This window comes from Macaca mulatta, chromosome 8 (genome assembly GCF_049350105.2).
Source record: "Macaca mulatta isolate MMU2019108-1 chromosome 8, T2T-MMU8v2.0, whole genome shotgun sequence".
Taxonomy (NCBI): domain Eukaryota; kingdom Metazoa; phylum Chordata; class Mammalia; order Primates; family Cercopithecidae; genus Macaca; species Macaca mulatta.
In genome coordinates this window covers 63,251,269-63,277,748 of record NC_133413.1, presented here as the reverse complement: position 1 = coordinate 63,277,748, position 26,480 = coordinate 63,251,269, and the positions used below count along the sequence as shown (strand labels likewise).

The following is a 26,480-nucleotide window of genomic DNA, read 5'->3' as shown; positions in this document are numbered from 1 at the left end:
AAAGGGATGGAGGAAGGTCTACCAAGCAAATGGAGAACAAAAAAAAGCAGGGGTTGCAATACTAGTTTCTGATAAAACAGACTTTAAACCATCAAAGATCAGAAGAGGCAAAGAAGGCCATTACATAATGGTAAAGGGATCAATTCAACAGGAAGAGCTAACTATCCTAAATATATATGCACCCAATACAGGAGTACCCGGATTCATAAAGCAAGTCCTTAAAGACTTACAAAGAGACTTAGACTCCCATACAATAATAATGGGAGACTTCAACACCCCACTGTCAACATTAGACAGATGAACGAGACAGGAAGTTAACAAGGATATCCAGGAATTGAACTCATCTCTGCAGCAAGCAGACCCAATAGACATCTACAGAACTCTCCACCCCAAATCAACAGAATATACATTCTACTCAGCACCACATCACACTTATTCCAAAATTGACCACATAATTGGAAGTAAAGCACTCCTCAGCAAATGTATAAGAACAGAAATTATAACTGTCAGACCACAGTGCAATCAAACTAGAACTCAGGACTAAGAAAATCAATCAAAACCGCTCAACTACATGGAAACTGAACAACCTGCTCCTGAATGACTATTGGGTACATAATGAAATGAAGGCAGAAATAAAGATGTTCTTTGAAACCAATGAGAACAAAGATACAACATACCAGAATCTCTGGGACACATTTAAAGCAGTTTGTAGAGGGAAATTTATAGCACTAAATGCACACAAGAGAAAGCTGGAAAGATCTAAAATTGACACTCTAACATCACAATTAAAAGAACTAGAAAAGCAAGAGCAAACACATTCAAAAGCTAGTAGAAGGCAAGAAATAACTACGATCAGAACAGAACTGAAGGAGATAGAGACACAAAAAACCCTCCAAAAAATCAGTGAATCAAGGAGTTGGTTTTTTGAAAAGATCAACAAAATTGATAGACCGCTAGCAAGACTAATAAAGAAGAAAAGAGAGAAGAATCAAATAGACGCAATAAAAAATGATAAAGGGGTTATCACCACCGACCCCACAGAAATACAAACTACCATCAGAGAATACTATAAACACCTCTACGCGAACCAACTAGAAAATCTAGAAGAAATGGATAATTTCCTGGACACTTACACTCTCCCAAGACTAAACCAGGAGGAAGCTGAATTTCTGAATAGACCAATAGCAGGCTCTGAAATTGAGGCAATAATTAATAGCTTACCAACGAAAAAAAGTCCAAGACCAGATGGATTCACAGCTGAATTCTACCAGAGGTACAAGGAGGAGTTGGTACCATTCCTTCTGAAACTATTCCAATCAATAGAAAAAGAGGGAATCCTCCCTAACTCATTTTATGAGGCCAACATCATCCTGATACCAAAACCTGGCAGAGACACAACAAAAAAAGAGAATTTTAGACCAATATCCCTGACGAACATCGATGCAAAAATCCTCAATAAAATACTGGCAAACCGGATCCAGCAGCACATCAAAAAGCTTATCCACCATGATCAAATGGGCTTCATCCCTGGGATGCAAGGCTGGTTCAACATACGCAAGTGAATAAACATAATCCAGCATATAAACAGAACCAAAGACAAAAACCACATGATTATCTCAATAGATGCAGAAAAGGCCTTTTGACAAAATTCAACAGCCCTTCATGCTAAAAACGCTCAATAAATTCGGTATTGATGGAATATATCTCAAAATCATAAGAGCTATTTATGACAAACCCACAGCCAATATCATACTGAATGGGCAAAAACTGGAAAAATTCCCTTTGAAAACTGGCACAAGACAGGGATGCCCTCTCTCACCACTCCTATTCAACATAGTGTTGGAAGTTCTGGCTAGGGCAATCAGGCAAGAGAAAGAAATCAAGGGTATTCCGTTAGGAAAAGAAGAAGTCAAATTGTCACTGTTTGCAGATGACATGATTGTATATTTAGAAAACCCCATTGTCTCAGCCCAAAATCTCCTTAAGCTGATAAGCAACTTCAGCAAAGTCTCAGGATACAAAATTAATGTGCAAAAATCACAAGCATTCTTATACAACAGTAACAGACAAACAGAGAGCCAAATCATAAATGAACTTCCATTCACAATTGCTTCAAAGAGAATGAAATACCTAGGAATCCAACTTACTAGGGATGTAAAGGACCTCTTCAAGGAGAACTACAAGCCACTGCTCAGTGAAATAAAAGAGGACACAAACAAATGGAAGAATATACCATGCTCATGGATAGGAAGAATCAATATCGTGAAAATGGCCATACTGCCCAAGGTAATTTATAGATTCAATGCCATCCCCATTAAGCTACCAATGAGTTTCTTCACAGAATTGGAAAAAACTGCTTTAAAGCTCATATGGAACCAAAAAAGAGCCCACATTGCCAAGACAATCCTAAGTCAAAAGAACAAAGCTGGAGGCAGCATGCTACCTGACTTCAAACTATACTACAAGGCTACAGTAACCAAAACAGCATGGTACTGGTACCAAAACAGAGATATAGACCAATGGAACAGAACAGAGTCCTCAGAAATAATACCACACATCTACAGCCATCTGATCTTTGACAAACCTGAGAGAAACAAGAAATGGGGAAAGGATTCCCTATTTAATAAATGGTGCTGGGAAAGTTGGCTAGCCATAAGTAGAAAGCTGAAACTGGATCCTTTCCTTACTCCTTATATGAAAATTAATTCAAGATGGATTAGAGACTTAAATGTTAGACCTAATACCATAAAAACCCTAGAAGAAAACCTAGGCAATACCATTCAGGACATAGGCATGGGCAAGGACTTCATGTCTAAAACACCAAAAGCAACAGCAACAAAAGCCAAAATTGACAAATGGGATCTCATTAAACTAAAGAGCTACTGCACAGCAAAAGAGACTACCATCAGAGTGAACAGGCAACCTACAGAATGGGAGAAAATTTTTGCAATCTACTCATCTGACAAAGGGCTAATATCCAGAACCTACAAAGAACTCAGTCAAATTTACAAGAAAAAAACAACCCCATCGAAAAGTGGGCAAAGGATATGAACAGACACTTCTCAAAAGAAGACATTCATACAGCCAACAGACACATGAAAAAATGCTCATCATCACTGGCCATCAGAGAAATGCAAATCAAAACCACAATGAGATACCATCTCACACCAGTTAGAATGGCAATCATTAAAAAGTCAGGAAACAACAGGTGCTGGAGAGGATGTGGAGAAATAGGAACACTTTTACACTGTTGGTGGGATTGTAAACTAGTTCAACCATTATGGAAAACAGTATGGCTATTCCTCAAGGATCTAGAACTAGAAGTACCATATGACCCAGCCATCCCATTACTGGGTATATACCCAAAGGATTATAAATCATGCTGCTATAAAGACACATGCACACGTATGTTTATTGCGGCACTATTCACAATAGCAAAGACTTGGAATCAACCCAGATGTCCATCAGTGACAGACTGGATTAAGAAAATGTGGCACATATACACCATGGAATACTATGCAGCCATAAAAAAGGATGAGTTTGTGTCCTTTGTAGGGACATGGATGCAGCTGGAAACCATCATTCTCAGCAAACTATCGCAAGAACAGAAAACCAAACACTGCATGTTCTTGCTCATAGGTGGGAACTGAACAATGAGATCACTTGGACTCGGGAAGGGGACCATCACACACCGGGGCCTATCATGGGGAGGGGGGAGGGGGGAAGGATTGCATTGGGAGTTATACCTGATGTAAATGACGAGTTGATGGGTGCTAACGAGTTGATGGGTGCAGCACGCCAACATGGCACAAGTATACATATGTAACAAACCTGCACGTTATCCACATGTACCCTAGAACTTAAAGTATAATAAAAAAAAAAAAAAAAAAGAAAATCTCAGCACCACACTGGCTTAAGTTAAGCCTTTTCCAAAGTGCAGCAAGCTGATCAGATGCGGATTACTTGTTTTTGTTCATTTTTTTATATTTTAAAATTATTGTTGCTTTAAAAAAAAATCCTATGGATTTCTTTATTACTGTTTCTCAGATGGAGTAAACCAGGGCTTTCAATTCTCTTACCTTAGACACTCTAGTTTTCTCTCTCTGCTTTTTCTTTGCTCCCCTTAATCTCTCAATATTTTAAAATATTGCTGTTAGTCCTCCTTTGTATCACTTGAACAGTCGATTAGGCAGGTACATTGGATGGTTTTGTATTTGTTAATAATATAAAAAGATATTTATTGCTGATATTGCCCTCAAGTCTACTTGGTTTCAGCAAATGGAGTTTTGTCATACAAGGAAAAGTATTTTTCTGGGAGTATAGTTGGGTGATAATACTATTTTCTCAAAATGGAAGAATGCATTATTTGCGTATTTGAGGTTTTCTTGTTTGCTTTCTAAATCTGACCATGTAATCTCCCTGAATCCAAACTGAAGTAAAATTGAGTGAGAATTTCTGTTCCGATGAAAATTACAAAGTTAGTTTTTGTTGTCTTATGCTCATAGAGCATCCTGTTTCTACATCTTCGTTCCCCCTAATTTATTTGTAGTATTTTGCTATTGTTTTAAACTATGGTAGCTCATGGACTATAAAGAACACCAAATGAATACTATAGATAATATTCTTACTTTTATAAAATATCTTTTCTTTCTTTGATACCTGAGTGGTATAGTCCTTTTAAACATTTTGAGGCAATTAAATATTTGATTATTTAAGTTCTCCAATGGATATTTTTTGATACTCCTAAGTATTCATAGTAAATATATTTAGAAGTCATCTATGTTGTCTGATTGTATATTGGGAGCAAAATTGTAAGGCAGAAATGTAGACCCCGAGGTAGACAGATTTCAGTTGAGTGTGCCTGAGTGAATCTGACTGTGAGAGGATTCAGTTAGTAAGATTATTTTCAGTGAGCTCATGAGAGAAAAGTTATACCCAGTTGAAACTAGGAGGTATATGGTAAGTGAGACAACTTTTCACACCTATATTGTCATGATTTGGGCTGCCAAGGGATGTACAGAGTCAAGGTTTTAGCAGAAGCATCACTTCCTCAGCCAGACGTTTCCAGTCTTGAAGTCTTGGTCACATCATCAGGTTTATTTTCTCTTAGTATGCTATACTTATCCTGTACCGCAATTGTAATTATTAATTACATGCTTTTTAATATAGTCTCTTTCCAGAATATAAGCTCCAAGGAGGCAGGACACTAGTCTGTCTTCTATTGCTCTATCTACAAGGCCTTACCACACATTCCTGATACATACATAGTAAGAACACATCAATACTTAATAAAATGAGAATTTGGATTTGTGTTTTTTGAATTTGAGAAATGTTACAATTCTATCTAGCCTCTGGCTAGTGTAAAATTTTTATTTACAGATATCTCATCAGTTACTTTTGTTGCTGCCAATGGTATTTCCCTGTTGCAGATAGTTTGTCAGTACTTCCTTCAGAATGTGGTTGGTGAAAATTAGATAAATTCAGATTAGCCAGTTTTAGGAGTTGATTTAACATCTTGCTAAATACATTTACAATGTAGTATAATACATTCTAGCTACATAGCAATTAAAACTTAAAACCACTCCCAATTAAAAGAGAAAAGAAATTGTGGAAAGGGATTTATTATTTATTGCCTGAACATTTCATAAGATACAGACCATTTCAAATGCCTTTGAAGGGGTAATTTCTTAAAACCACAACATTTATGAGGATTTGTTGTAGACCCTTCTACATGGTTTTGGCAAAAAAACAAAAAACAAAACAAAACAAAACCTCACTCACCAAACCTATGAAGCTGTGTAACACTGGAGCCCTGAATATTCGTTCTCTAGCCATTCATATCCTTGAGGGGTATCAGCAAAATTAGAAAATATCAGGGAGTTTTCTTCCCAAACCAAAGTTGGCAGAATGCATCTGTAACAGGATTGTGAGTACTGTAGTGCTATCATGTAGCTGTCAAACCTTATTTGTGTGTAGAAATATTAGTAATTAGTACTACATGATTTGTGAGGTTTTTTCTATTTGGTCTGGATTATATTGAGGATGGTTGAGCAAATATGGAATTCAGTTTATTGAAAAACAGTATTTTTTCCTCCTTTTAGCAATACAGTACTTACATGCTTTGATGTCAGGAAATCCTTTACTAATGGTCTAGAATTTAGATTTGGGATTGATTCTGTATTTTTCATGGATTCAATAAAAAGTAATTGAAAACCAGACTTTGCGAAAGGAGATAAAAGTAGCAAATTGTTTTTTAATAGATTACGTTATAGAAAAATTATAGTTGCAGTTAACCAAAGAGTATCTTGAAAGGAAAAAGCTTGCAGTTACTATAAAAATTGTCTTGTTTTCGGATATTGAACCAGTTTGGCTTTAATATACATCATTTAAATCTAAATATTGTAATATTTAGGAAAACATGAAACAGAGAACTACCAGAAAATTGGAAGACACACTTATCCTTTAGCTGGTCATAAAGTTAAGTTCCTAGAAGGATAATGATTTATTTACAGTATCAATAGAGCAATCAGATGGATGTACAAAACCTAAAGCATTATTACATATAAGCCACTTAGTATATAGCATAGGAAAAAACTTTGTGGTAGCAATAAAGTATGAAGTAATAACCTTATTAGGTTATCTTTGGACCACATATAAAGAAAAGTAAATATACTTGGGAGAGATGAAGGAAGATTATGACAAATCTATCGAAATTAATTAGTAACTTAATCCCTACTTGACAGATACACCGTTTACCTACAAAAACAAATGAGTAAGGACAGCTAAGAAAAACTAAAAAAAGGTTTTTCTACCAAATAATAAAGTATTAACTGTGTGCAAAATCACACAATTCAGTTATTGTCCTAGTGATGGGAGCACAGATCAGTGGAACAAAATATAGTCCAGAGATAACTGGAGAGGGCAGTGACTTTTCGATAAATATTATAAGAGCATTTTATTATTTTTGTATTTTGGGGAAGTGTCTAATGTACTATTAAATCCCTCATTGTTTTTCAGTGACCTTGTTTTGTTTGTGCTGTGACTGACCGATAATGCTATAGGAGTCTAGACACACAGCTTCTAGTTCTCATCGACTACTAAATATGTCCTTGGCTAAGTGGCTTTATCTTTCCAGCCTTTGTTTTCTTCTAGTTTGAAAAATTAAAGATGAGCATAGGATTCTTAAAAATTCTAGGTCTTGTGCCATTTATGCATCTTCTACATTCAAGAAAAATAGAGGATTTAAAAATATTGTTAGAAGGCACAGAACGGGCTGTGTTTAACATAAAGATTTTCCACTTAACTGAATGTCCATACCTTTCATGAAACAAAATTAATGTCCTTTGAAACACTTTTTTTCTCAAAGGGATTTTTAGCTAATCAGAAGAGAGCTGAAAACTTAAAGGATGCATCTGTATTACCTGATTTATGCCTGAGTCACGCGAATCAGTTGATGATTATGTTGCAAAATCATAGAAAACTGTTAGATATTAAGCAGAAGTGTACCACTGCCAAACAAGAACTAGCAAATAACCTACATGTCAGACTGAAGTAAGTGATTCATTTATATATCTGTTTTAAGATGTTTAGAGTTGATGTTTATATTTATTTCTCCCAAATGATGGGCTAGTTTTTCCCTTGCCATTTTATTGAAATACCTTATTGATGAATTTTGTAGAGCTTATATGTCTTGATTTCTTTGGCTTAACTAAGTTAGTAAACTTACTAAGTAACTAAGTAAGTTTTGTGAATTTTGAAAATAATGGATTTTATTCTCTAGGTGGTGTTGCTTTGTAATGCTTCATGCTGATCAAGATGGAGAGAAGTTACAAGCTTTGCTCCGCCTCGTGATAGAGCTGTTAGAAAGAGTCAAAATTGTTGAAGCTCTTAGTACAGTTCCTCAGATGTACTGCTTAGCTGTTGTTGAGGTTGTAAGAAGAAAAATGTTCATAAAACACTACAGGGAGGTATGCAAGTTGAATTCTATTTTAACTGTATATGAAGTTTAACGAATTGGTGTATGTTTATGTTTAACATAAGCGTTCCTCTTCTAGTGGGCTGGTGCTTTAGTCAAAGATGGAAAGAGATTATATGAAGCAGAAAAATCAAAAAGGGAATCCTTTGGGAAATTATTTAGTAAGTGTTCATTAATAATTTCAATTACTTTTGTAAAGGAAAAAAGTTTTTATAAGCTTGGATTTCTGTAGCATACTTGATGTATATGCTGTTAATTACCATTCCTTTTAAAATGTATAGAATTGAATCCATTGTTAAATTTTAAACTTGAAGTACTGTCAACTTTTAGTTTACTTTTTCAAAAACCAGAGATAATTTTTTGCCTTAAATAAAGCTCTAAAATAACCATATTGTTAATTTCTTTATACAGGGAAGTCTTTTTTAAGAAATCGTCTGTTTAGGGGACTGGACTCCTGGCCCCCTTCCTTTTGTGTATGTATTTATTTTCTAACCATGACTAAATTCCATATGTTTTAAAACCTTTTTTCCAGAAGTAGAGGCATTTATCAGAAACTTGCAGAAATTGTTGTGGTTTTAAAAAAATCAAAATAAAAATGTTTTTGACTTTAAAAGTCAGCATAAAGCTTGATAAAAGTCAGCGTAAAGATTGATATTTGCATTCATAATTTTTTATAAAGAATCTTCATAACACAGGAAGATAGCTTATACTGCACTGTTAGGATTGGTAGAAATAGATTCACTTAGTTTTTTTTGTTTTGTTGTCTCTTCCTTTTTTTCTTTCCATCCTTCCCTCCTCTTTCTTCCACCGCTCTTCTCCCTCCCTCCTCCTTTACAGCCTCTGCCTCCTCCTTGCCCTTCTATATTTTCACACCACCCCCCTTTATATTTTGACAAATCAGAATAATAAAGCCTCAGTTAGACTTCACTGAAATTAAATATTAGTTTGGTATATTTCTTAACCATTATTATCTGGGGTCATTAATTTTATTACATGAGAAGAAACATTTCCATGATCAAAGCAATATGGGGACTTTTACCCCCATCAGATGTACTGCTTAGCTGTGTTGTTGTTGTTTTGGAGACAGAGTCTTGCTCTGTTGTCCAGGCTGGAGTGCAGTGGCACGATCTCGTCTCACTGCAACCTCTACCTCCTGGGTTCAAACTATTCTTGTGCCTCAGCCTCCCAAGTAGCTGGGACTACAGGTGCCCACCACCGCATCCAGCTAAGTTTTTGTATTTTAGTAGAGATAGGGTTTCACCATGTTGGCCAGCTGATCTCAAACTCCTCCCAAGTGTTTTTGCCCACGTTGGCCTCCCAAATTGTTCAGGTTACAGGCGTGAACCACCACGCCCAGCTGTGCTTAGCTGTTAAACATGTTTCTGTACTGCAGGATTTCTTAGTGTTTTAAATGTATGTATTTTTTAATATCTAAGAATTGGTGACATAGCAATTCCCCTACTTAATTATCTGAGAACTCTTTTTTATGAAGAACATCTTGGCATCTCCACATCTGCTTGAGTAATGATTTAAAACTATTGAAGTTTTTTTTGATGCAACTCTTGGCAATTTTATAAATAACGAATTGGTAGGATTTACCAGTTAATATTTTTTATAGAAGCTAAAATTGACCAACACTTTGTCTTCTGGAATATGTAATGGGAAGGTCAAGGGAACAGCAAATAAGAAAGTGTTACATGGGAAAAAAAATACATGTGTATATTTTAATATATTAGTGACTTTAACGTGGTAAATATATATGTAAGTACATATATATTTACCATATATATACACACACACACACGCACATACATACAGGATAGGAATACTGTAATTCCCATAAAATGATGCTAAACGCAGAGAAGGGGAGGAACAAGCGCATCCCTTGATCACTAGCAGTTCACGTCCCAGTTTACTAAAGGCTCAGAAAAATAATATGCCATATCTTTATTGAATGATATTTCTTTTTTTGTTTCTTAATCATTTAAAGCATTTTAGTTTGTTTGGTATAGTAAATTTAATTATAGTAAGAAATCATATAAATTTGCCCTCTGTTTTTTGTGTAAAAAATTTTTTTTAATTAATTTATTTTTTGGTACAGACTCAGAAGCCTCGAAAGTTTGACTGTGAACTTCCAGATATTTCATTAAAAGATTTACAGTTTCTGCAATCATTTTGTCCTTCGGAAGTTCAGCCATTCCTCAGGTAAATGTCATCAGTATTTTAAACTAATTTATAACCTTAAAATGTTTTTATTATTCTGGAGTTGTGCCAGGTAGTACCAGTAATCTTAAGAGGTGCCAAGATAAGAAATATTTATGATAGACTGGCTTTCCTGTGACTGCTTTGAGAAATTTCTGAGGAATAAAAAATGATCGAAAATGAAGGTAAAGTAAAGGAAGGTATGCCTTACATGTAATTATTTTTTTCCAGTAGTTACTTTTTGCATGCTGTTGGGAAATTTCTGACTTTTTATATATATATATATTTTTTTTTCTTGAGATGGAGTCTCGCTCTGTCTGTCTCAGACAGGCTCACCCAGGCTGGAGTGCAGTGGCGCGATATCGGCTCACTGCAACCTTCACCTCCCATGTTCCAGCAATTCTCCTGCCTCAGCCTCCTGAGTAGCTGGGATTACAGGAGCCCATCACCACGCCCTGCTAATTTTTGTATTTTTAGTAGAGATACGGTTTCACCATGTTGGCCAGGCCAGTCTCGAACTCCTGACCTCGTGATCCACCTGCCTAGGCCTCCCAAAGTGCTGGAATTATAGGTGTGATCCACCATGCTTGGCCCTAAGTTTTAACTTTACTGATTATGACACAAAGTTCTTAAAGTACTTCTGGTATTAATTTTAAAAGGAATGATAAGGCTCTTGTTATTTTTGACATATCAAAATATTTGGTAGCTGTTATCTGCTATTTCATTAAGAAATCAGAAGTCTAATTTCATTGTATTCTGTTTCAGGGTTCCCTTACTTTGTGACTTTGAACCTCTACACCAGCATGTACTTGCTCTACATAATTTGGTAAAAGCAGCACAAAGTTTGGATGAAATGTCACAGACCATTACAGATCTACTGAGTGAACAAAAGGCAAATTCAGTTCTTTCAAACAGTTTTCTTCATTAGTGAAAAATGTTTGTGTTGGTACAGCTCTTTAAGCCTTTCTTTCTGTTTTCCAGGCATCTGTGAGTCAGACATCCCCACAGTCTGCTTCTTCACCAAGGATGGAAAGTACAGCAGGAATTACAACTACTACCTCACCAAGAACTCCTCCACCGCTGACTGTTCAGGATCCCTTATGTCCTGCAGTTTGTCCCTTAGAAGAATTATCTCCAGATAGCATTGATGCACATACATTTGATTTTGAAACTATTCCCCATCCAAACATAGAACAGACTATTCACCAAGTTTCTTTAGACCTGGATTCATTAGCAGAAAGTCCTGAATCAGATTTTATGTCTGCTGTGAATGAGTTTGTAATAGAAGAAAATCTGTCATCTCCTAATCCTATAAGTGATCCACAAAGCCCAGAAATGATGGTGGAATCACTTTATTCATCAGTTATCAATGCAATAGACAGTAGACGTATGCAGGATACAAATGTATGTGGTAAGGAGAATTTTGGAGATCATGCTTCTCTGAATGTCCAGTTAGAAAGATGTAGAGTTGTTGCCCAAGACTCTCACTTCAGTATACAAACCATTAAGGAAGACCTTTGCCACTTTAGAACATTTGTACAAAAAGAACAGTGTGACTTCTCAAATTCATTAAAATGTACAGCAGTAGAAATAAGAAACATTATTGAAAAAGTAAAATGTTCTCTGGAAATAACACTAAAAGAAAAACATCAAAAAGAACTACAGTCTTTAAAAAATGAATATGAAGGTAAACTTGACGCACTAATAAAGGAAACTGAAGAGAATGAAAACAAAATTAAAAAATTGAAGGGAGAGTTAGTATGCCTTGAGGAGGTTTTACAAAATAAAGATAATGAATTTGCTTTGGTTAAACATGAAAAAGAAGCTGTAATCTGCCTGCAGAATGAAAAGGATCAGAAGTTGTTAGAAATGGAAAATATAATGCACTCTCAAAATTGTGAAATTAAAGAACTGAAGCAGTCACGAGAAATAGTGTTAGAAGACTTAAAAAAGCTCCATGTTGAAAATGATGAGAAGTTACAGTTATTGAGGGCAGAACTTCAGTCTTTGGAGCAAAGTCATCTAAAGGAATTAGAGGACACACTTCAGGTTAGACACATACAAGAGTTTGAGAAGGTTATGACAGACCACAGAATTTCTTTGGAGGAATTAAAAAAGGAAAACCAACAAATAATTAATCAAATACAGGAATCTCATGCTGCAGTTATCCAGGAAAAAGAACAACAGTTACAGGAATTAAAACTCAAGGTTTCTGATTTGTCAGACATGAGATGCAAGTTAGAGGTTGAACTTGCATTGAAGGAAGCAGAAACTGATGAAATAAAAATTTTGCTGGAAGAAAGCAGAGCCCAGCAGAAGGAGACCTTGAAATCTCTTCTTGAACAGGAGACAGAAAATTTGAGAACAGAAATTAGTAAACTCAACCAAAAGATTCAGGATAATAATGAAAATTATCAGGTGGGCTTAGCAGAGCTAAGAACTTTAATGACAATTGAAAAAGATCAGTGTATTTCTGAGTTGATTAGTAGACATGAAGAAGAATCTAGTATACTTAAAGCTGAATTAAACAAAGTAACATCTTTGCATCACCAAGCATTTGAAATAGAAAACACCCTGAAAGAACAAATAATTGAACTGCAGAGTAAATTGAACTCAGAATTGAGTGCTCTTGAAAAACAGAAAGATGAAAAAATCACCCAACAAGAAGAGAAATATGAAGCTATTATCCAGAACCTTGAGAAAGACAAACAAAAATTGGTCATCAGCCAGGAACAAGACAGAGAACAGTTAATTCAGAAGCTTAATTGTGAAAAAGATGAAGCTATTCAGACTGCCCTAAAAGAATTTATATTGGAGAGAGAAGTTGTTGAGAAACAGTTATTAGAAAAAGTAAAACATCTTGAGAACCAAATAGCAAAAAGGTAAGAATTCAGTTTAGTCTGTAATTATAAAATTAAAATATCAGTGATTCGTGTGTTTTTGGAAGTGTGTGTAATCATAGTACCTTGATTTACTCATTTACCTTGGGTAAATGTAGCAACTAGGGTATTTTCATGAAGTAAAAACTTTTACCCTTTGTCAGTGTTTCTTGCAAACAGAACTAACAGACTAAATCCATGAGTGGCTTTTAAAAAATGAATCAGCAGTTTGGATTTTCAGAGAAATGTTTTGTTGAAAGTTTGAAATGTTTTAAAGAGCTCTTTGTTTTTCCTTCTAAGTTTCTCCCTTTATTCGCAGTTTTTTTTCTAAACTCTTCAGTAGAAAATTACCTATATATGTTCTCTTTAGTATATAAAAGACTGTAAAATTGTCTTCTGCATATTGTTTACTAAAGGCTAAATCATAGATAGGAACATATAGAGTGTTCCTTATTGTTATTTTCTTAATACAATTTCAGTTATTTCCTCTGTGTTTGAAAGATGTCTTTAAATTGCAGGTTTGATACTTTGGTTGTGGATTGGTGGTGTTTTTATATTTTTATTATTGTTACTGTCTGATGTTACTGCCTTTTGATCACAGAAGATGGTTTTTAGTATTTTTATTTTTAATCTTTGAAGGGGGTTTTGTGACCCAATAAACAGTTTCTAGAACATAATTAATATGTCAATTCATTCTATCATTAATTCTCCAAGTGAATACATATATATTTCAACCTGTGTCTTGCCTTATCACTTTTAAACAGTCTCCACCTGAAAAATTTCATTAAAATCCATTGTTTGTCTCCATGTCTTCTGGACAGGACACATACTTACGTTGAATGAGAACATGATAGAAACCTCCCTCCCCTGTGTCATGTGAAGTGAGAGTTTTAGGAATTTTACTTGGCCTTTTCTACCATAATAGTCCTTGTTCCACGAGTAAGGGAAGCAACACGGGGATTCTGCCAGTCTGTAAGGATGAGTATTCCAAATCCAAAATGCTCCAAGATCTGAAACTTTTTGAGCCCTGACATGATGCTTAAAGGAAATGCTCATTGGAGCCTTTTGGATTTTGGATTTTCACATTTGGTATACTCAACTGGTAAATATAACACAAGTATTCCAGAATCTGAAATTCAGAGCACTTCTGCTCCCAAGCATTTCCATTAAGGGTTATTCAACTTGTTCCTATCTCGATGAGGGAACCATTGGGCCCAAAGTCTGTCACATGAGCACCAATAATCTCCTCCTCCTGGTAGACCACAGTCACTACAGTCCTCTCAGAGCTGGTGTTCAGTATTCCCCCAGGAGTCTGGAAAATGGCTGTAGATCTCTTCAGCATTGTAGTTGATAACTAACTCAGATCTTGGAATTAGGTGAAGGTTAGAATTCTCTTGATAAGCTAAGCCTCTGAATACTAGATTTAGAGTTTTCTGTTTTGTTTTGTTTTTACAGTTTTAATAGGTCTTTAACCGGTTCATTGTATTAGGGCCTACGGACAACCACGACCGCAGATTTCTCTGGGTCAAAACCTTCTAATTACTGCTCTGGCTCTGTTGCCTGTGATAGAGCCGCATTATGTTTCTGGTGGTGAAATGCCACTAATTGACCTCTGCGACTCCAGAAGCCTGTCATTCCCATTAAATTCATTGAATTTCAGTGTTCTCATCTCTCTCTGCTGTCTGTTTTCTACAGAGCACCACTACAGAGCCTTTTAAGCATGTATTTTGCAAAGCCTTGGTGAAGAATGTATTCTGTGGGCCCTCTGAGGGTATAAGTAATAAACCCCTTCCAGTATACCTGCCTTTAGATGCCTTCTTGTAGATCAGGAGTCAGCAACTTGTTTTTGTTTATGTTTTTGTTTTGTTTTGTTTTTGAGACAGAGTTGCGCTCTTGTTGCTCAGGCTGGAGTGCAGTGGCATGATCTCTGCTCACTGCAACCTCCGCCTCCCAAATTCAAGCAGTTCTCCTGCCTCAGCCTCTTGAGTAGCTGAGATTATAGGCATGTACCACTATGCCTGGCTAATTTTGTTTTTTTAATAGAGACAGGGTTTCTTCATGTTCGTCAGGCTGGTCTCAAACTCCTGACCTCAGATTATCCACCTGCCTCGCCTCCCGAAGTGCTGGGATTACAGGTGTGAGCCACCATCCCTGGACAGCAAACTTGTTTTTTAAAGGTCCAGATAGTAAAAATTTTAGCATTTGCAGGTTACACACAGACTTATTAATATAATCTGTATGTGTGTGTTTACCATCTTTTAAATATGTGAAAAACAAGAACAGTGGCTCTCTAACTTCTGTCACAGTATCTTTTTATGCTCTCAAAAAATTGACTCCAAACTGATTTTGTTTATAGGGATTATGTCAGTATTTCTGTACTAAAGATTAATACCAAGAAATTGAAACTTAGCCATTTTCAAATAACCTTATTACATGTTGGCATATGTAATACTTTTTTTTTTTGGAGACAGAGTCTCGCTCTGTTGCCCAGGCTGGAGTGCAGTGGCGCAGTCTCAGCTCACTGCAACCTCCTGGGTTCAAGTGATTCTCCTGCCTCAGCCTCCCTCCCGAGTAGCTGGGACTATAGGTGGGTGACACCACGCCCAGCTAATTTTTTTTGTATTTTTAGTAGAGACGGGGTTTCACCATGTTAGCCAGGATGGTCTGCATCTCCTGACCTTGTGATCCGCCCACCTTGGCCTCCCAAAGTGCCGGGATTACAGGCATGAGCCACCGTGCCTGGCCATACATAAAGACTTCTTAATAAAAACTTATCTGAAATGAAAATTAGTTCGAAGAGTACCATTGTTCTGTATATTTGCAAATCTCTTAAGTTTTGATTGAAGTATATGGGAAAAAAATCCAACCTTATGCTGAATGTAATTGGAAAAAGAAAGGAATATTTAAATAGCCTTTTCAGATGATTGTTGATATTCTTTGTTACTAAATCAAAATCAGCAAGTGGTAATTTCTGAACATTAGTTTTTATTGTGGAATATGAAGCTATCAGTGGATTTTCTCATAACTTAACATTTATTGGTACATCTCTTGTACTTGAATCTTTTACTCATGCATGATTTTGTGGCATCATGAGTTGGTCATTTGGAAACACCAGTTCACTGAGTTAATGCAGCTCTTCCAACTGTTGACATATTTTAGAACTAGTAATTTTTACTATATCAAGAATAGTCTAAGAAAAAACAACCTCCCCTTTTTCCTCCCCACTTTGAGTGACTTGTGGTGAAAGATAAAATGACTACAAATAAAGTTTGGTGCTAATGTCTTTAATGTGTGTTCAGGTGCCAGTGGTTTTATCATTGGTGCCAATATTAACAAGGTGAAAAACGACAACACTTTAGTGTTACTGTGAAAACAGTTCTGACTTCACTCGTTCTCTGAATGTGTTTGGTTAACCCAAGGCTTCTGTGGATCACTCTTTGGGAATCATGAGCCTGAAGAAATGATTGGCAAACTTTCTATAGAGGCCCGGATAGTAAATATTTTAGGTTTTGTGGGCCAAATGGTCTCTATCCAAACTACCCAGCTGTACCATTTTAGCAAGACAGCAGTGAGACAATATAAATGAACAGTTTGGCTATGTTCCAACAAGACTTTAATTATAAAAAACAGCGGATTGAATTTACCTGCCCTTGGTCTAGAGTATCTCATTTTGCCATCTAATTTTCATTTAATGTTGGTTATTCTTAAGTCTACTTTCCAGGCAGTCAACTTAGCAAAGTCTGTCCCTCCTCTTGTAACTCTCATTAGATCCATTCCCATACTTATTTTCCGTTTTTCTGCCAAAATATATTAAAGATTCTGTAATTGCTTTGCAATTCCTCCTTTGTTAGACTTTTAAATCTCCAGAGATCTGGCAGTTTGAGTGTAGCAACGGGTCTGGAAGTAATGGTGGGAGATGTTGTTGAAAAGGGTCATCTCATTGAGAAGAGGACTACCTCAAGTGAAGGGACACTGATTTCCTCAGACAAGGTAGAAAAGGCTGTTGCTTCCAGGAAGGGAGGTTTGATGGGATTTGGAGGCACAGCTGGGACATGTCCCAAAGCCTTGCCCTCCTTAGTCGTCACTGGTTTTCAAACAACTACAAGTGTCTGCTGTTCTGCCATGTACTGCCCTGGTCTTCCAGTGTTCTATTTTGCACTGGCAATGAGGTCATTACTGCTTTCAGATCAGAGAATTAATCTCAGATTTCCATGTTTTATGGGATTTTTTTTTTTTCCTCGAATCGTTTTTTGTATTGGGATTGAGCTTATAAAACAACCACTTTTAAATATTTCAGGATTAAAGGGATTAGTATCAGATTTAGAGTTTACACGAATGTTGGGAGACTGGATAGTAATCTGGTGAAGGCCAGGAGATCTATAATAGAAAATCATCTGAACCACCAAAGTTGGTGGCTTAGGAAACTGCTACAGTTCTTCGAAGACTTTCATCAGTTGTCTACCAAGACCCCCAAACAGGTGGTTTACTTGCAAATCTCTTATGAATCTCACATTGCCCACATGTTTGGCTACAACCACCTCCAGAGTCTCTCACTTCAGCATCCCAGGTCAGGTGTGGGTATCTTCCACTGGCAAACTCAAACATAGAACCTACTGAGGAAGGAATTCTGGATAATATCCCTGGCTTCTCTGTCATGCAGAGGAAACCTTTGAAGAAGAATGATGCTTATGTGAGGACACAGTCCGGCACATTTCCCTTTCACCACTAGGTTCTACATATGCCAGAAGCAGCATTGAGAGGCCAGCTGCGAAGGAGAAACATTTGTAAGATATGAATACGCAAATTAGCTATGTCTGTAATGTCAAGAGCTCCCACAGTAAATCAATAAGAAAAAGGCGCACAATCTGTTAGAAAAATGGACAGAGATATGACGAGATCAAAGAAGAAATACAAATGGCCAAAATGTAAATACTGTCTGGTCTACTTGTGATTCAGGAAATGCAAGATCAGAATATCTTCTATTTAATTTGGAGTTATTAATAGTTTATATTAGTTTTGAAAATGTAGGAGAAAGCTTTCTCCTGTACCTTTGTACAAGGAAATGAGAGCAGAACATGTGTGTATGTGGTTTTTGTGGGTCGGGAAATCTACCTACTACATGATTAATGTCCCTGCTCCTAGGAAGTAGTGATATGGATCTGAGTGAGTATGGGTGGGAGCATTTTAATTTTGTAATTCTAATTTCAAAAGAAGAGATTTTTAATTCGTTTATTATTTTTTTGAGACGGAGTCTCGCTCTTGTCGCCCAGGTTGGAGTGCAGTGTCGCGATCTCGGCTCACTGCCACCTCTGCCTCCGGGGTTCAAGCGATAGAAGATATTTTTTTTTTGAAAAAACAGTGAACTAACTGTTTACTAGGCCGCATTTTAATTTAGTCAGTGTTAAGAGTTCAAGCATCGAGACAATCTAGTTTATGTTCAATGTAAATTTTCTAGTTGATAGAAATATTTGGATATAATACAGTCCTTTGCTAGAACTGACATTTTAATGGTGGGAAAAACTGTCAACCTTTAGAGATGCTTTTTTTCAAGTTTCCATGATACTAAAGTTCCCAGCTGATAACAAATGTATCTGCTTCCTTGAGTTTCAATGTCCAAGCCTCTTTAAAGTATTCAGATATGCAAAGACAGGATTATGCAAGTTTCTTTTAGGTGGACAACCTTTATTGATGAATTCCTTAGGTTTCTGTTGTAGTGTTGTTAGATTAAATACAGTCATTCCCTCTTCTCTAGTTTCATTTTATGTGATTTCGTTCTTCATGGTTTCGCTTACCGCATGGTTCGAAAGTATTAAATGAAATAAACAATTCCTGAGTTTTAAATTGGATACCGTTTTGAGAAGCACGATTTGTCCAGTGTATCCATACTGTGCAGTCTCCACACATTAGTCATTTGTTAGCCATCTGGGTTATCAGTATCACAGTCCTTGTGTTCAAGTAACCTTTATTTAATGGCTCCAAAGCACGAGAGTAATGATGCTGACAATTTGGGTATGCCAAAAAGAAGCCTTGAAGTGCTTCGTTTAAGTGAAAAGATGAAAGTTCTTGATTTAGTAAGAAAAAAAATTAAATGCTGAGACTGCAAAGATCTACAGTAAGACCCAATCTATCTGTGAAACTGTGCAGAAGGAGACAATTCATTCTCTTTTTGCCATCACACCTCAAACTGCAAATGTTAGGACCACAGTGCATATATTGGAAAAAAAATACAGGGTTTGCTACTATCTGCGGTTTCAGGCATCCACTGGGGGTCTTGGAACATATTCCCTGTGGGTAAAGGGGGACTACTATATTTTTCTAACTAAACTGTGATACACCTTTTCTTCATGACCTCCCTCCCCTCTACACAACTTGCTCCCCAAAGAAAGGCAGTGATGCTGGTTAAAACACAAAACCTATTTTAGCTGTTAGCCTTTCATTGCTAGGGTTAATTCCCCTCATAGGGCCATTTCAGATCCTAGGGTAATGTACAATAGAAGTTGTGTGGCAGATAGTCACTTGGAACATTTTCTAATGGGAGCTTCAAACAATACAGCATAGTATGTACTTTTGGCCGGATTAATACAGCCATAAGAAACCTGTCTTCAGTACGGGATAATGGTTATTTTTCATGTCATAACCTGTCCATTTTTTGCTTTTACTTTATGAGTCAGTAAATGAGATACCCTATGCTAATCACCTAGTGTTCTCATTCTGGTTTTGGGGATGATACAGTGTTTACAGAGTGTCAGTGGTGTCTATATCTGTTTGTGTACCTGGAACTGTGTCCTCTTGTCCCTGTATTATCCCAGCACAGCACTGACCCTGAAATGGAGTACCCCAGGCAATCCAAAGATGCAGGACACCTAGAAATTATAAGTACTGGCTGTGCATGACCTCCCCTCCCTCACTTGCACAATTTGAACCACACTTTTTCTAATACAATTCTAGGATCTTTTATCATGTTGAAAGCTCTCCTTCAGGCTTCTTTACTGTGCCCCATTTCTTACTAATACCCTTTCTCACAATAGTCTTTTCAAAACCTAGATTCACACCGTATCATTCTCTAGACCAAAACTTTCAATGACTTTATATGGTACTTGCAATGAAATTCATATCCTTTACTGTTCACTATCTGTCCTTCACTTCTCCAACTTCAGTGCTCTCTTGATTTCCTCCTTAAAACCCGGCCTTGTTTTTTACTCCTGAAAGTTTCAGCTTACCTTAGAACTGTGGAGATTTCTTCAAGGAAGACACTGGCCAAACAGGATTATTTGTAAACCCTGCCTATACCTATTTTTATCCCAAGCACTTCATTGTTAGTAGTCTGAGTCCCTTTTTGTTCCTTAGTAAGACTTTGATTTATGTAGTATGTCAGTTTTCCAGCCATGGAATAGTTTAAACTTGCACATCCCCCTCTTCAGCCCCAAAGGAGAACCTTTAAAAGTAAATCCTTCGTCTTAATTATATTATGGAATATATATCCTGTCCTTTAATTAATTATATTATGAAATAGGGGATTCCTATTCCAGCCTTTCTGGGAACTAAATAAGGAGTCTCAGACTTTGATAGAGATACTGTTTCAAACTGCATATTCTGTGTTTGGCTGTTTAAAGCCATCTCTTTGGGGGAAAGGTTATCTGAGCAGCAAGTTTAAGTTACTAGATTTTTATCAGTAAATTTGGAAGCATGAATAAAAAGATTCCAATAATTTTTTTGTATGATTGTTGGTATAAATAGTGTATTTCTATCATAATTAGATTAGGAAATTACATAAGATACGTGTAGAGTGAACATTTTAAATACATGCCCATATTAATTGCAGAACACACCCTGATTTCAAAAACATTAACATATCATTTAAAAACAAATAGAGGGACATTTAAGCCTAAAAATTGACCTGTTAAGTAGTTTTTTAATAACAGCAACTTCTTGAGGCTTAGCAGCATATTTTAATACTAAGCATTTTTCATCTTCTTGAAGAAACCTTTTTTTAATGCTAAGGATTATTAAGTTGAAAGTAGATAAGATTAATACTTAGAAGTTATAATTAGAAGTTATTGAGTTATTAATTATAAGTTAAAATAATCACTAACCAGTGTTTGTTCATTTCTTCTTACATTGTCCTATTCTCATCTCTAGCACTTTGTCAGCAACACCTGAGAGGTTAGCAAGTCTTCAGGAAATGAGTATGAGTTCAGGAATATGTAGATTTGTTTGTGTAAACACTTTTCAGTTTTAGCTTTGTGTTGCCTACTTGATACCAAAATAAATCAAAGCCTGTTTTATGGAAATGAAAGCATTTCAACATACGCAATCTTTAGATGTTTCTTTTTTCCTAAGTCATTGTGTAAATTTCATGTATAGGAATAGCAAAACTGACATTTGAAGTTGAGTTTACCTATTTCCTATGTGTATAGTCCCTTACCAAAAAATACTTTTTCCTTATGTTGCCCAGGCAGGATTTGAACGTCTGTGCTCAAGCAGTTCTCCTACCTCAGCATGCACCACTGTGCTTGGCTCTTGATTTTTTTTTTTTTCCTTTTTTTTTTTTTAGAGCTGGGGTTTCACTTTGCTGCCCAGGCTGATCTCAAACTCTTGAGCTCAAGTGGATCCTCCCACCTGGGCCTCCCAAAGTGCTAGAATTGCAGGTGTGAGCCACAGAGCTTGACCAAAGAATAAAAGAATGGCTACTCCATGGGCAGAGCAGCCTCTTGATTTTTATGTATGTTGATACAAGCAAATTATCTTGAATGTATCTGATATACTGATAAAAATCAGTAAACCTTGTTAGTGTCAGCATCTAATCTGTATTAAACTTTTACGTATTTCCCTTTACTTTTTAGATTCAAAGAGAGTGTTCACACAGATATCTTTCATGCTACATTATTAGGCTTGAGGAAGATAAATGTCATAAATATGATATTTGGTATATTTGTGTGTCTGTAGTTTTTTTTTTAATTTAATGCTATATTTAATTTATAAGTCCTGCCATTGACTCTACCAGAGAAGATTCTTCAAGCTTAGTTGCTGAACTTCAAGAAAAGCTTCAGGAAGAAAAAGCTAAGTTTCTAGAACAACTTGAAGAGCAAGAAAAAAGAAAGAATGAAGAAATGCAAAATGTTCGAACATCTTTGATTGCAGAACAACAGGTCTGTATCTCTTTTCCCATTTCATTTATTTGAGAACTAAAGAAGGTAGACGTAAACTAACAAATATAATTTCTTTATGTAGCTGAGGGTTTCTTATATCTTAGATGTGATTTTCCTTACATTGATCCTGTTAATAAATTTCCTCATGACAAAAGCATGTATTTTTAAGAATGTTTTATTTTTTAGTTTTTTTACTCATCCGGAAAATAATATTTTTCATGTTAATATGTCACATGACAATACCAGGTGCTTCAAAATGAGACAGTCTTCGATTAGAAGTGAGGGAATGTGAATTTTGTTCCTGGTTTCTTCACTACCTATGTGATCTTGGATAGATCATTTAACCTCTTTAGAACTAAGATTAGTTTTCTATGAAATGATTTTTTTAATTTGAAAAATGATTTTTATTTTTTCTCTAAGCTTCAAATTCTCTAAACTTTGTTATCCCAAATTACATTCAGATCAACATAAATATCCTACACTTTCTGTAATTCTTATCCTTCTGATAGGCTGGTAGTAGATTAAGATGGAATATTGTTGAATTTTGTTAATGTACTTATTGTTGTTGGTCTATAGTAAGAGGTAGTGCTTGTGAAGTATGTTGGGGCTAGATCAAAAACCAGATGCCTTGTTAGAGAGCTTGTACTTTACCTAAAGTACTGGACAGCAACTAAATACAATGGCATAATTAGATTGATACTTAATGAAGATCACCCACTGGAACGTGGAGAAAGATTGGAGAACTGCAAAGCAGTCAGCTGGAAGAGCAATTTGGTAGCTAGTGGTAGGATTCAGGCCAGAGAAAATATTGCAGTTTGCGGGATACATTTTGAGGGATACATTTCTGAAACTGCATATTATGGTTGTTGTACACATGTAATATTATGTGGTATTTTTCCTTTTCCTAAAATGTGTGGTATTTCCTAATATTATGTGGTATTTTTCCTTTTCCTAAAATGTTATGATTAATTAGTGTCTTTGTAGAATTTGAAGAAATGTAAATCAGAGAATGGGAAGAAAATATAGTTCAAACCTCATAACAATTTTAGATTTTTAAGGCCTAGGGAAAGAAAGAAGAGCCTGGGAAAAGGGAATGAGAAAGCGCAACCAAAAAAAAAAGTGTGTGGCTTAAGGGAAGCCAAGGAAAGTTAAGTGTTCAGGGAGGAGAAATAGCCAAGTTTTAAGTAAGAATTAGCAATAAAAAGGTCATTAGTAACCTCTCTCTTTAAGAATCTAGATTTATAGATTCTTCTCTCTGATTTATTCTGCATATTCATCTGTCTGTGTTGCGTTGTCTCTCTGTGTGTTCTTTTATAAACACGTGTACAATTTCTAAAATTAAGAGTGAATTAACTGAAACCAAAAGTATAGTATTGACAGCTATCTAACTTAGTTCTTCATGTTTTAATGCCTCTTTTAATATTTGTAAAATAAGAGCGGGAGAAATGACTTCTAAGGTACCTTCCAGTTTTCCATGATGTGTATGTTAAGTTATATTTATTTAAGGTGATTTGTACCTAACTGTGTATAGGTGATTTCTGAGTTGGAACTAATTGGTTCTTAACTAGCCCCCTTTTTTCATATGCCAATTACAAGTTGTGATAATCTTCCTAAAAATTCAAATTACAGAAATGGCAAAGATCTTGAAAATAAACATAATGGTTTATATTATATAAGTGTTTATTTTCTATATATAAATAAAATACATAGAGATGGCTTAATACAAAGCCATATCGTAAGTGTTTCTTTTTGAGAGATCTTCCTGTATGCTTTGTGGCTAGAAATTGTATTTAATTCAATATTTAATGAATTTATTAAAGTTTTATTAAAAATACTGTGTTACTTTTCCTAAATCTCCCTATTGCCAGCATTGTTAGCATTATTCATTGATCCAAGGACCATAGAGCTCTTAAAATTTTGGAATTAGAAATACTGGGCAGATGAGAAGAGTCAATTTAGATCATTTCATCATTCATCCATTGCTTTTACATTTCAAGAAGCTCAGAAATCTTGTAAGTAAATTTTTTTTTTTTTTTTTTTTTTTTTTTTTTGCCTCTTAAGAGACAGGGTCTCACTCTGTCATTCAGGCTGGAATTCAGTCATGCAATCATGGCTCACTGTAACCTGGAACTCCTGGGCTCAAACAGTCCTCCCACCTTGGTCTCCCCAATAGCTGGGACTACTAGCATGTGCCACCACGCCCGGATAATTTTTAAATTTTTTGTAGAGTCTCAATCTTGCTTTGTTGCTCAGGCTGGTCTCAAACTCCTGGGCTCAAGCAGTCCTCCCACCTCGGTCTCCCAAAGTGCTGAGATTACAGGCATGAGCCACCAAGTCCGGCCTAAGCAAAATTTTTAAACAAATTCAGTCATCTTTATTAAAGAACTGTGCAGTTAAAATTGCCAGATTGTCTCATGAGATCCATGCAGGCAGTTGGGTATGTGAGCTTCATAGTAGAGTTTATAAAAGTGGGGGAGTAACAAGTCTAGCCAATATAAATCAGCATTCCAGTGACCATGGCAGATATCCAAATAAGAGAAATAAGGAAGATAGAGTCATATCCAAAATTGTTAGGATGGTGATCAAATGCTCAAGACAAAAGGAAGGTTTCAGAGGCAGGATGATTACTCCAGGAAAAAAGTGTCTAACAGCACTCTAAATTATTGATTCTTCTAATTCTTCAAAATTTCAAAATCTCTGACAGTAAATACATGGACAATAATAAGAAAATAGGATTTGCTTTCAAGAGACTTAAATTGGAACCAAGAAAGTAGAACCTTTGCCCACAGTATGTTGCATTTTCATTTTAAAAACATTTCACAAATCACACCCTATCATCTCCATGTACAAATGTGCCACAGAAAAGAATATTTGCAAGTTTATTTTCTAAGTCCTAGCTGCTAAGTACATGTAGATAAATTTAAATAATTATTATTATCTTGTTCCAGACCAATTTTAACACTGTTTTAACAAGAGAGAAAATGAGAAAAGAAAACATAATAAACGATCTTAGTGATAAGTTGAAAAGTACAATGCAGCAACAAGAACGGGATAAAGGTTTGTACTGTTTTGTACTATTTTTTAAATTTTTCAAAGTGAAAAAGATGCATTCGTGCAAAATGGTTTTTTTCATTACGTAATACTTTTTTTCAATTTGGGGGTCTTTCAGATTTGATAGAGTCACTTTCTGAAGATCGAGCTCGTTTGCTTGAGGAAAAGAAAAAGCTTGAAGAAGAAGTCAGTAAGTTGCGTAGTAGCAGTTTTGTTCCTTCACCATATGTAGCTACAGCCCCAGAACTTTATGGAGCTTGTGCACCTGAACTCCCAGGTGAATCAGATAGATCCGCCGTGGAAACAGCAGATGAAGGAAGAGTGGATTCAGCAATGGAGACAAGCATGATGTCTGTACAGTAAGTATGGCTATTTTCAACTGTTATTTAAGGCTTTTAAAGCAGTAGTGCAATTCCATAAGTTATAAAGCTCTGAAGAGAGGAAATATTTTTAGCATTACTGGTTGTCCACAGCCCGTATATCTGAAAGTTGTGCTATTTTAATTCTTTAAACTGTAAATGTAAGAAAACATTACCGAATGAATTATTTTGGGGAACTCTCATACTGTACATAGTATGTGCACCAGAATTATCCTATACTGCCAAGGTAAGGATCATGGCAGTAGTGTTGAGCCATTCTTACTTACAAGGAATGTTGACATTTTGTGGTCCATTACCTATAAAGGGGTTATTGTAGTAATGAATATATTCATTTTGGTGAGGAAAGGCAGGGAATGGTTTTTTTATTATTATTATTTATTCATATATAGCAAATGTTTACTGAATTACATTGAAATCCTGGCAGAGCTTACTGGAATTTAGAACTTTCTTAACAGTTCTCTGTTGAATATAGTGAAAGACCACTAAAATTGTGCTTACAATTATATCTGTGGGACACAGAACTGGGAGGAGAAAGGGCTCCTCTCCAAAGGACCTTGCAAGTAGAGTTTGCATTTCTAGTTGCACCTCTGGGATTTCAGATATGGGAACTGAGATTCCAAGGGCAGAAAGTCCAGATCATTATGCCACACAAAGAATTATGCCCAGTGGGTCAGTGAACACTACACCCCCATGTGAGATAAAGTAATTCGAACAAGTGATTACCAAAAGATATCATAGAATCACCATGGTCCCTTCGTTCAAACAGATCCAGGTTCAAATTCTGAGTCTGGCACCTGCTTGGGAACTTAAGCAAGTCATCTTCCCTTATTTTTCCATCAAGATA

At 35.9% G+C, this 26,480-nt stretch overlaps 1 protein-coding gene across 2 annotated transcripts in view; it reads left to right on the top strand.

Annotated features, from left to right (window-relative positions):
- RB1CC1 (RB1 inducible coiled-coil 1) overlaps positions 1 to 26,480 on the top strand; it is a 96,891-nt gene that overhangs the window by 53,760 nt on the left and 16,651 nt on the right. For both annotated transcript variants that reach the window (NM_001266144.1, XM_015145334.3), the window contains 10 exon segments: positions 7,367 to 7,551; positions 7,781 to 7,967; positions 8,055 to 8,136; positions 8,387 to 8,448; positions 10,077 to 10,180; positions 10,943 to 11,069; positions 11,159 to 13,059; positions 22,040 to 22,205; positions 25,154 to 25,262; positions 25,375 to 25,615. In NM_001266144.1, coding sequence (NP_001253073.1) covers positions 7,367 to 7,551; positions 7,781 to 7,967; positions 8,055 to 8,136; positions 8,387 to 8,448; positions 10,077 to 10,180; positions 10,943 to 11,069; positions 11,159 to 13,059; positions 22,040 to 22,205; positions 25,154 to 25,262; positions 25,375 to 25,615 — 3,164 coding nt within the window.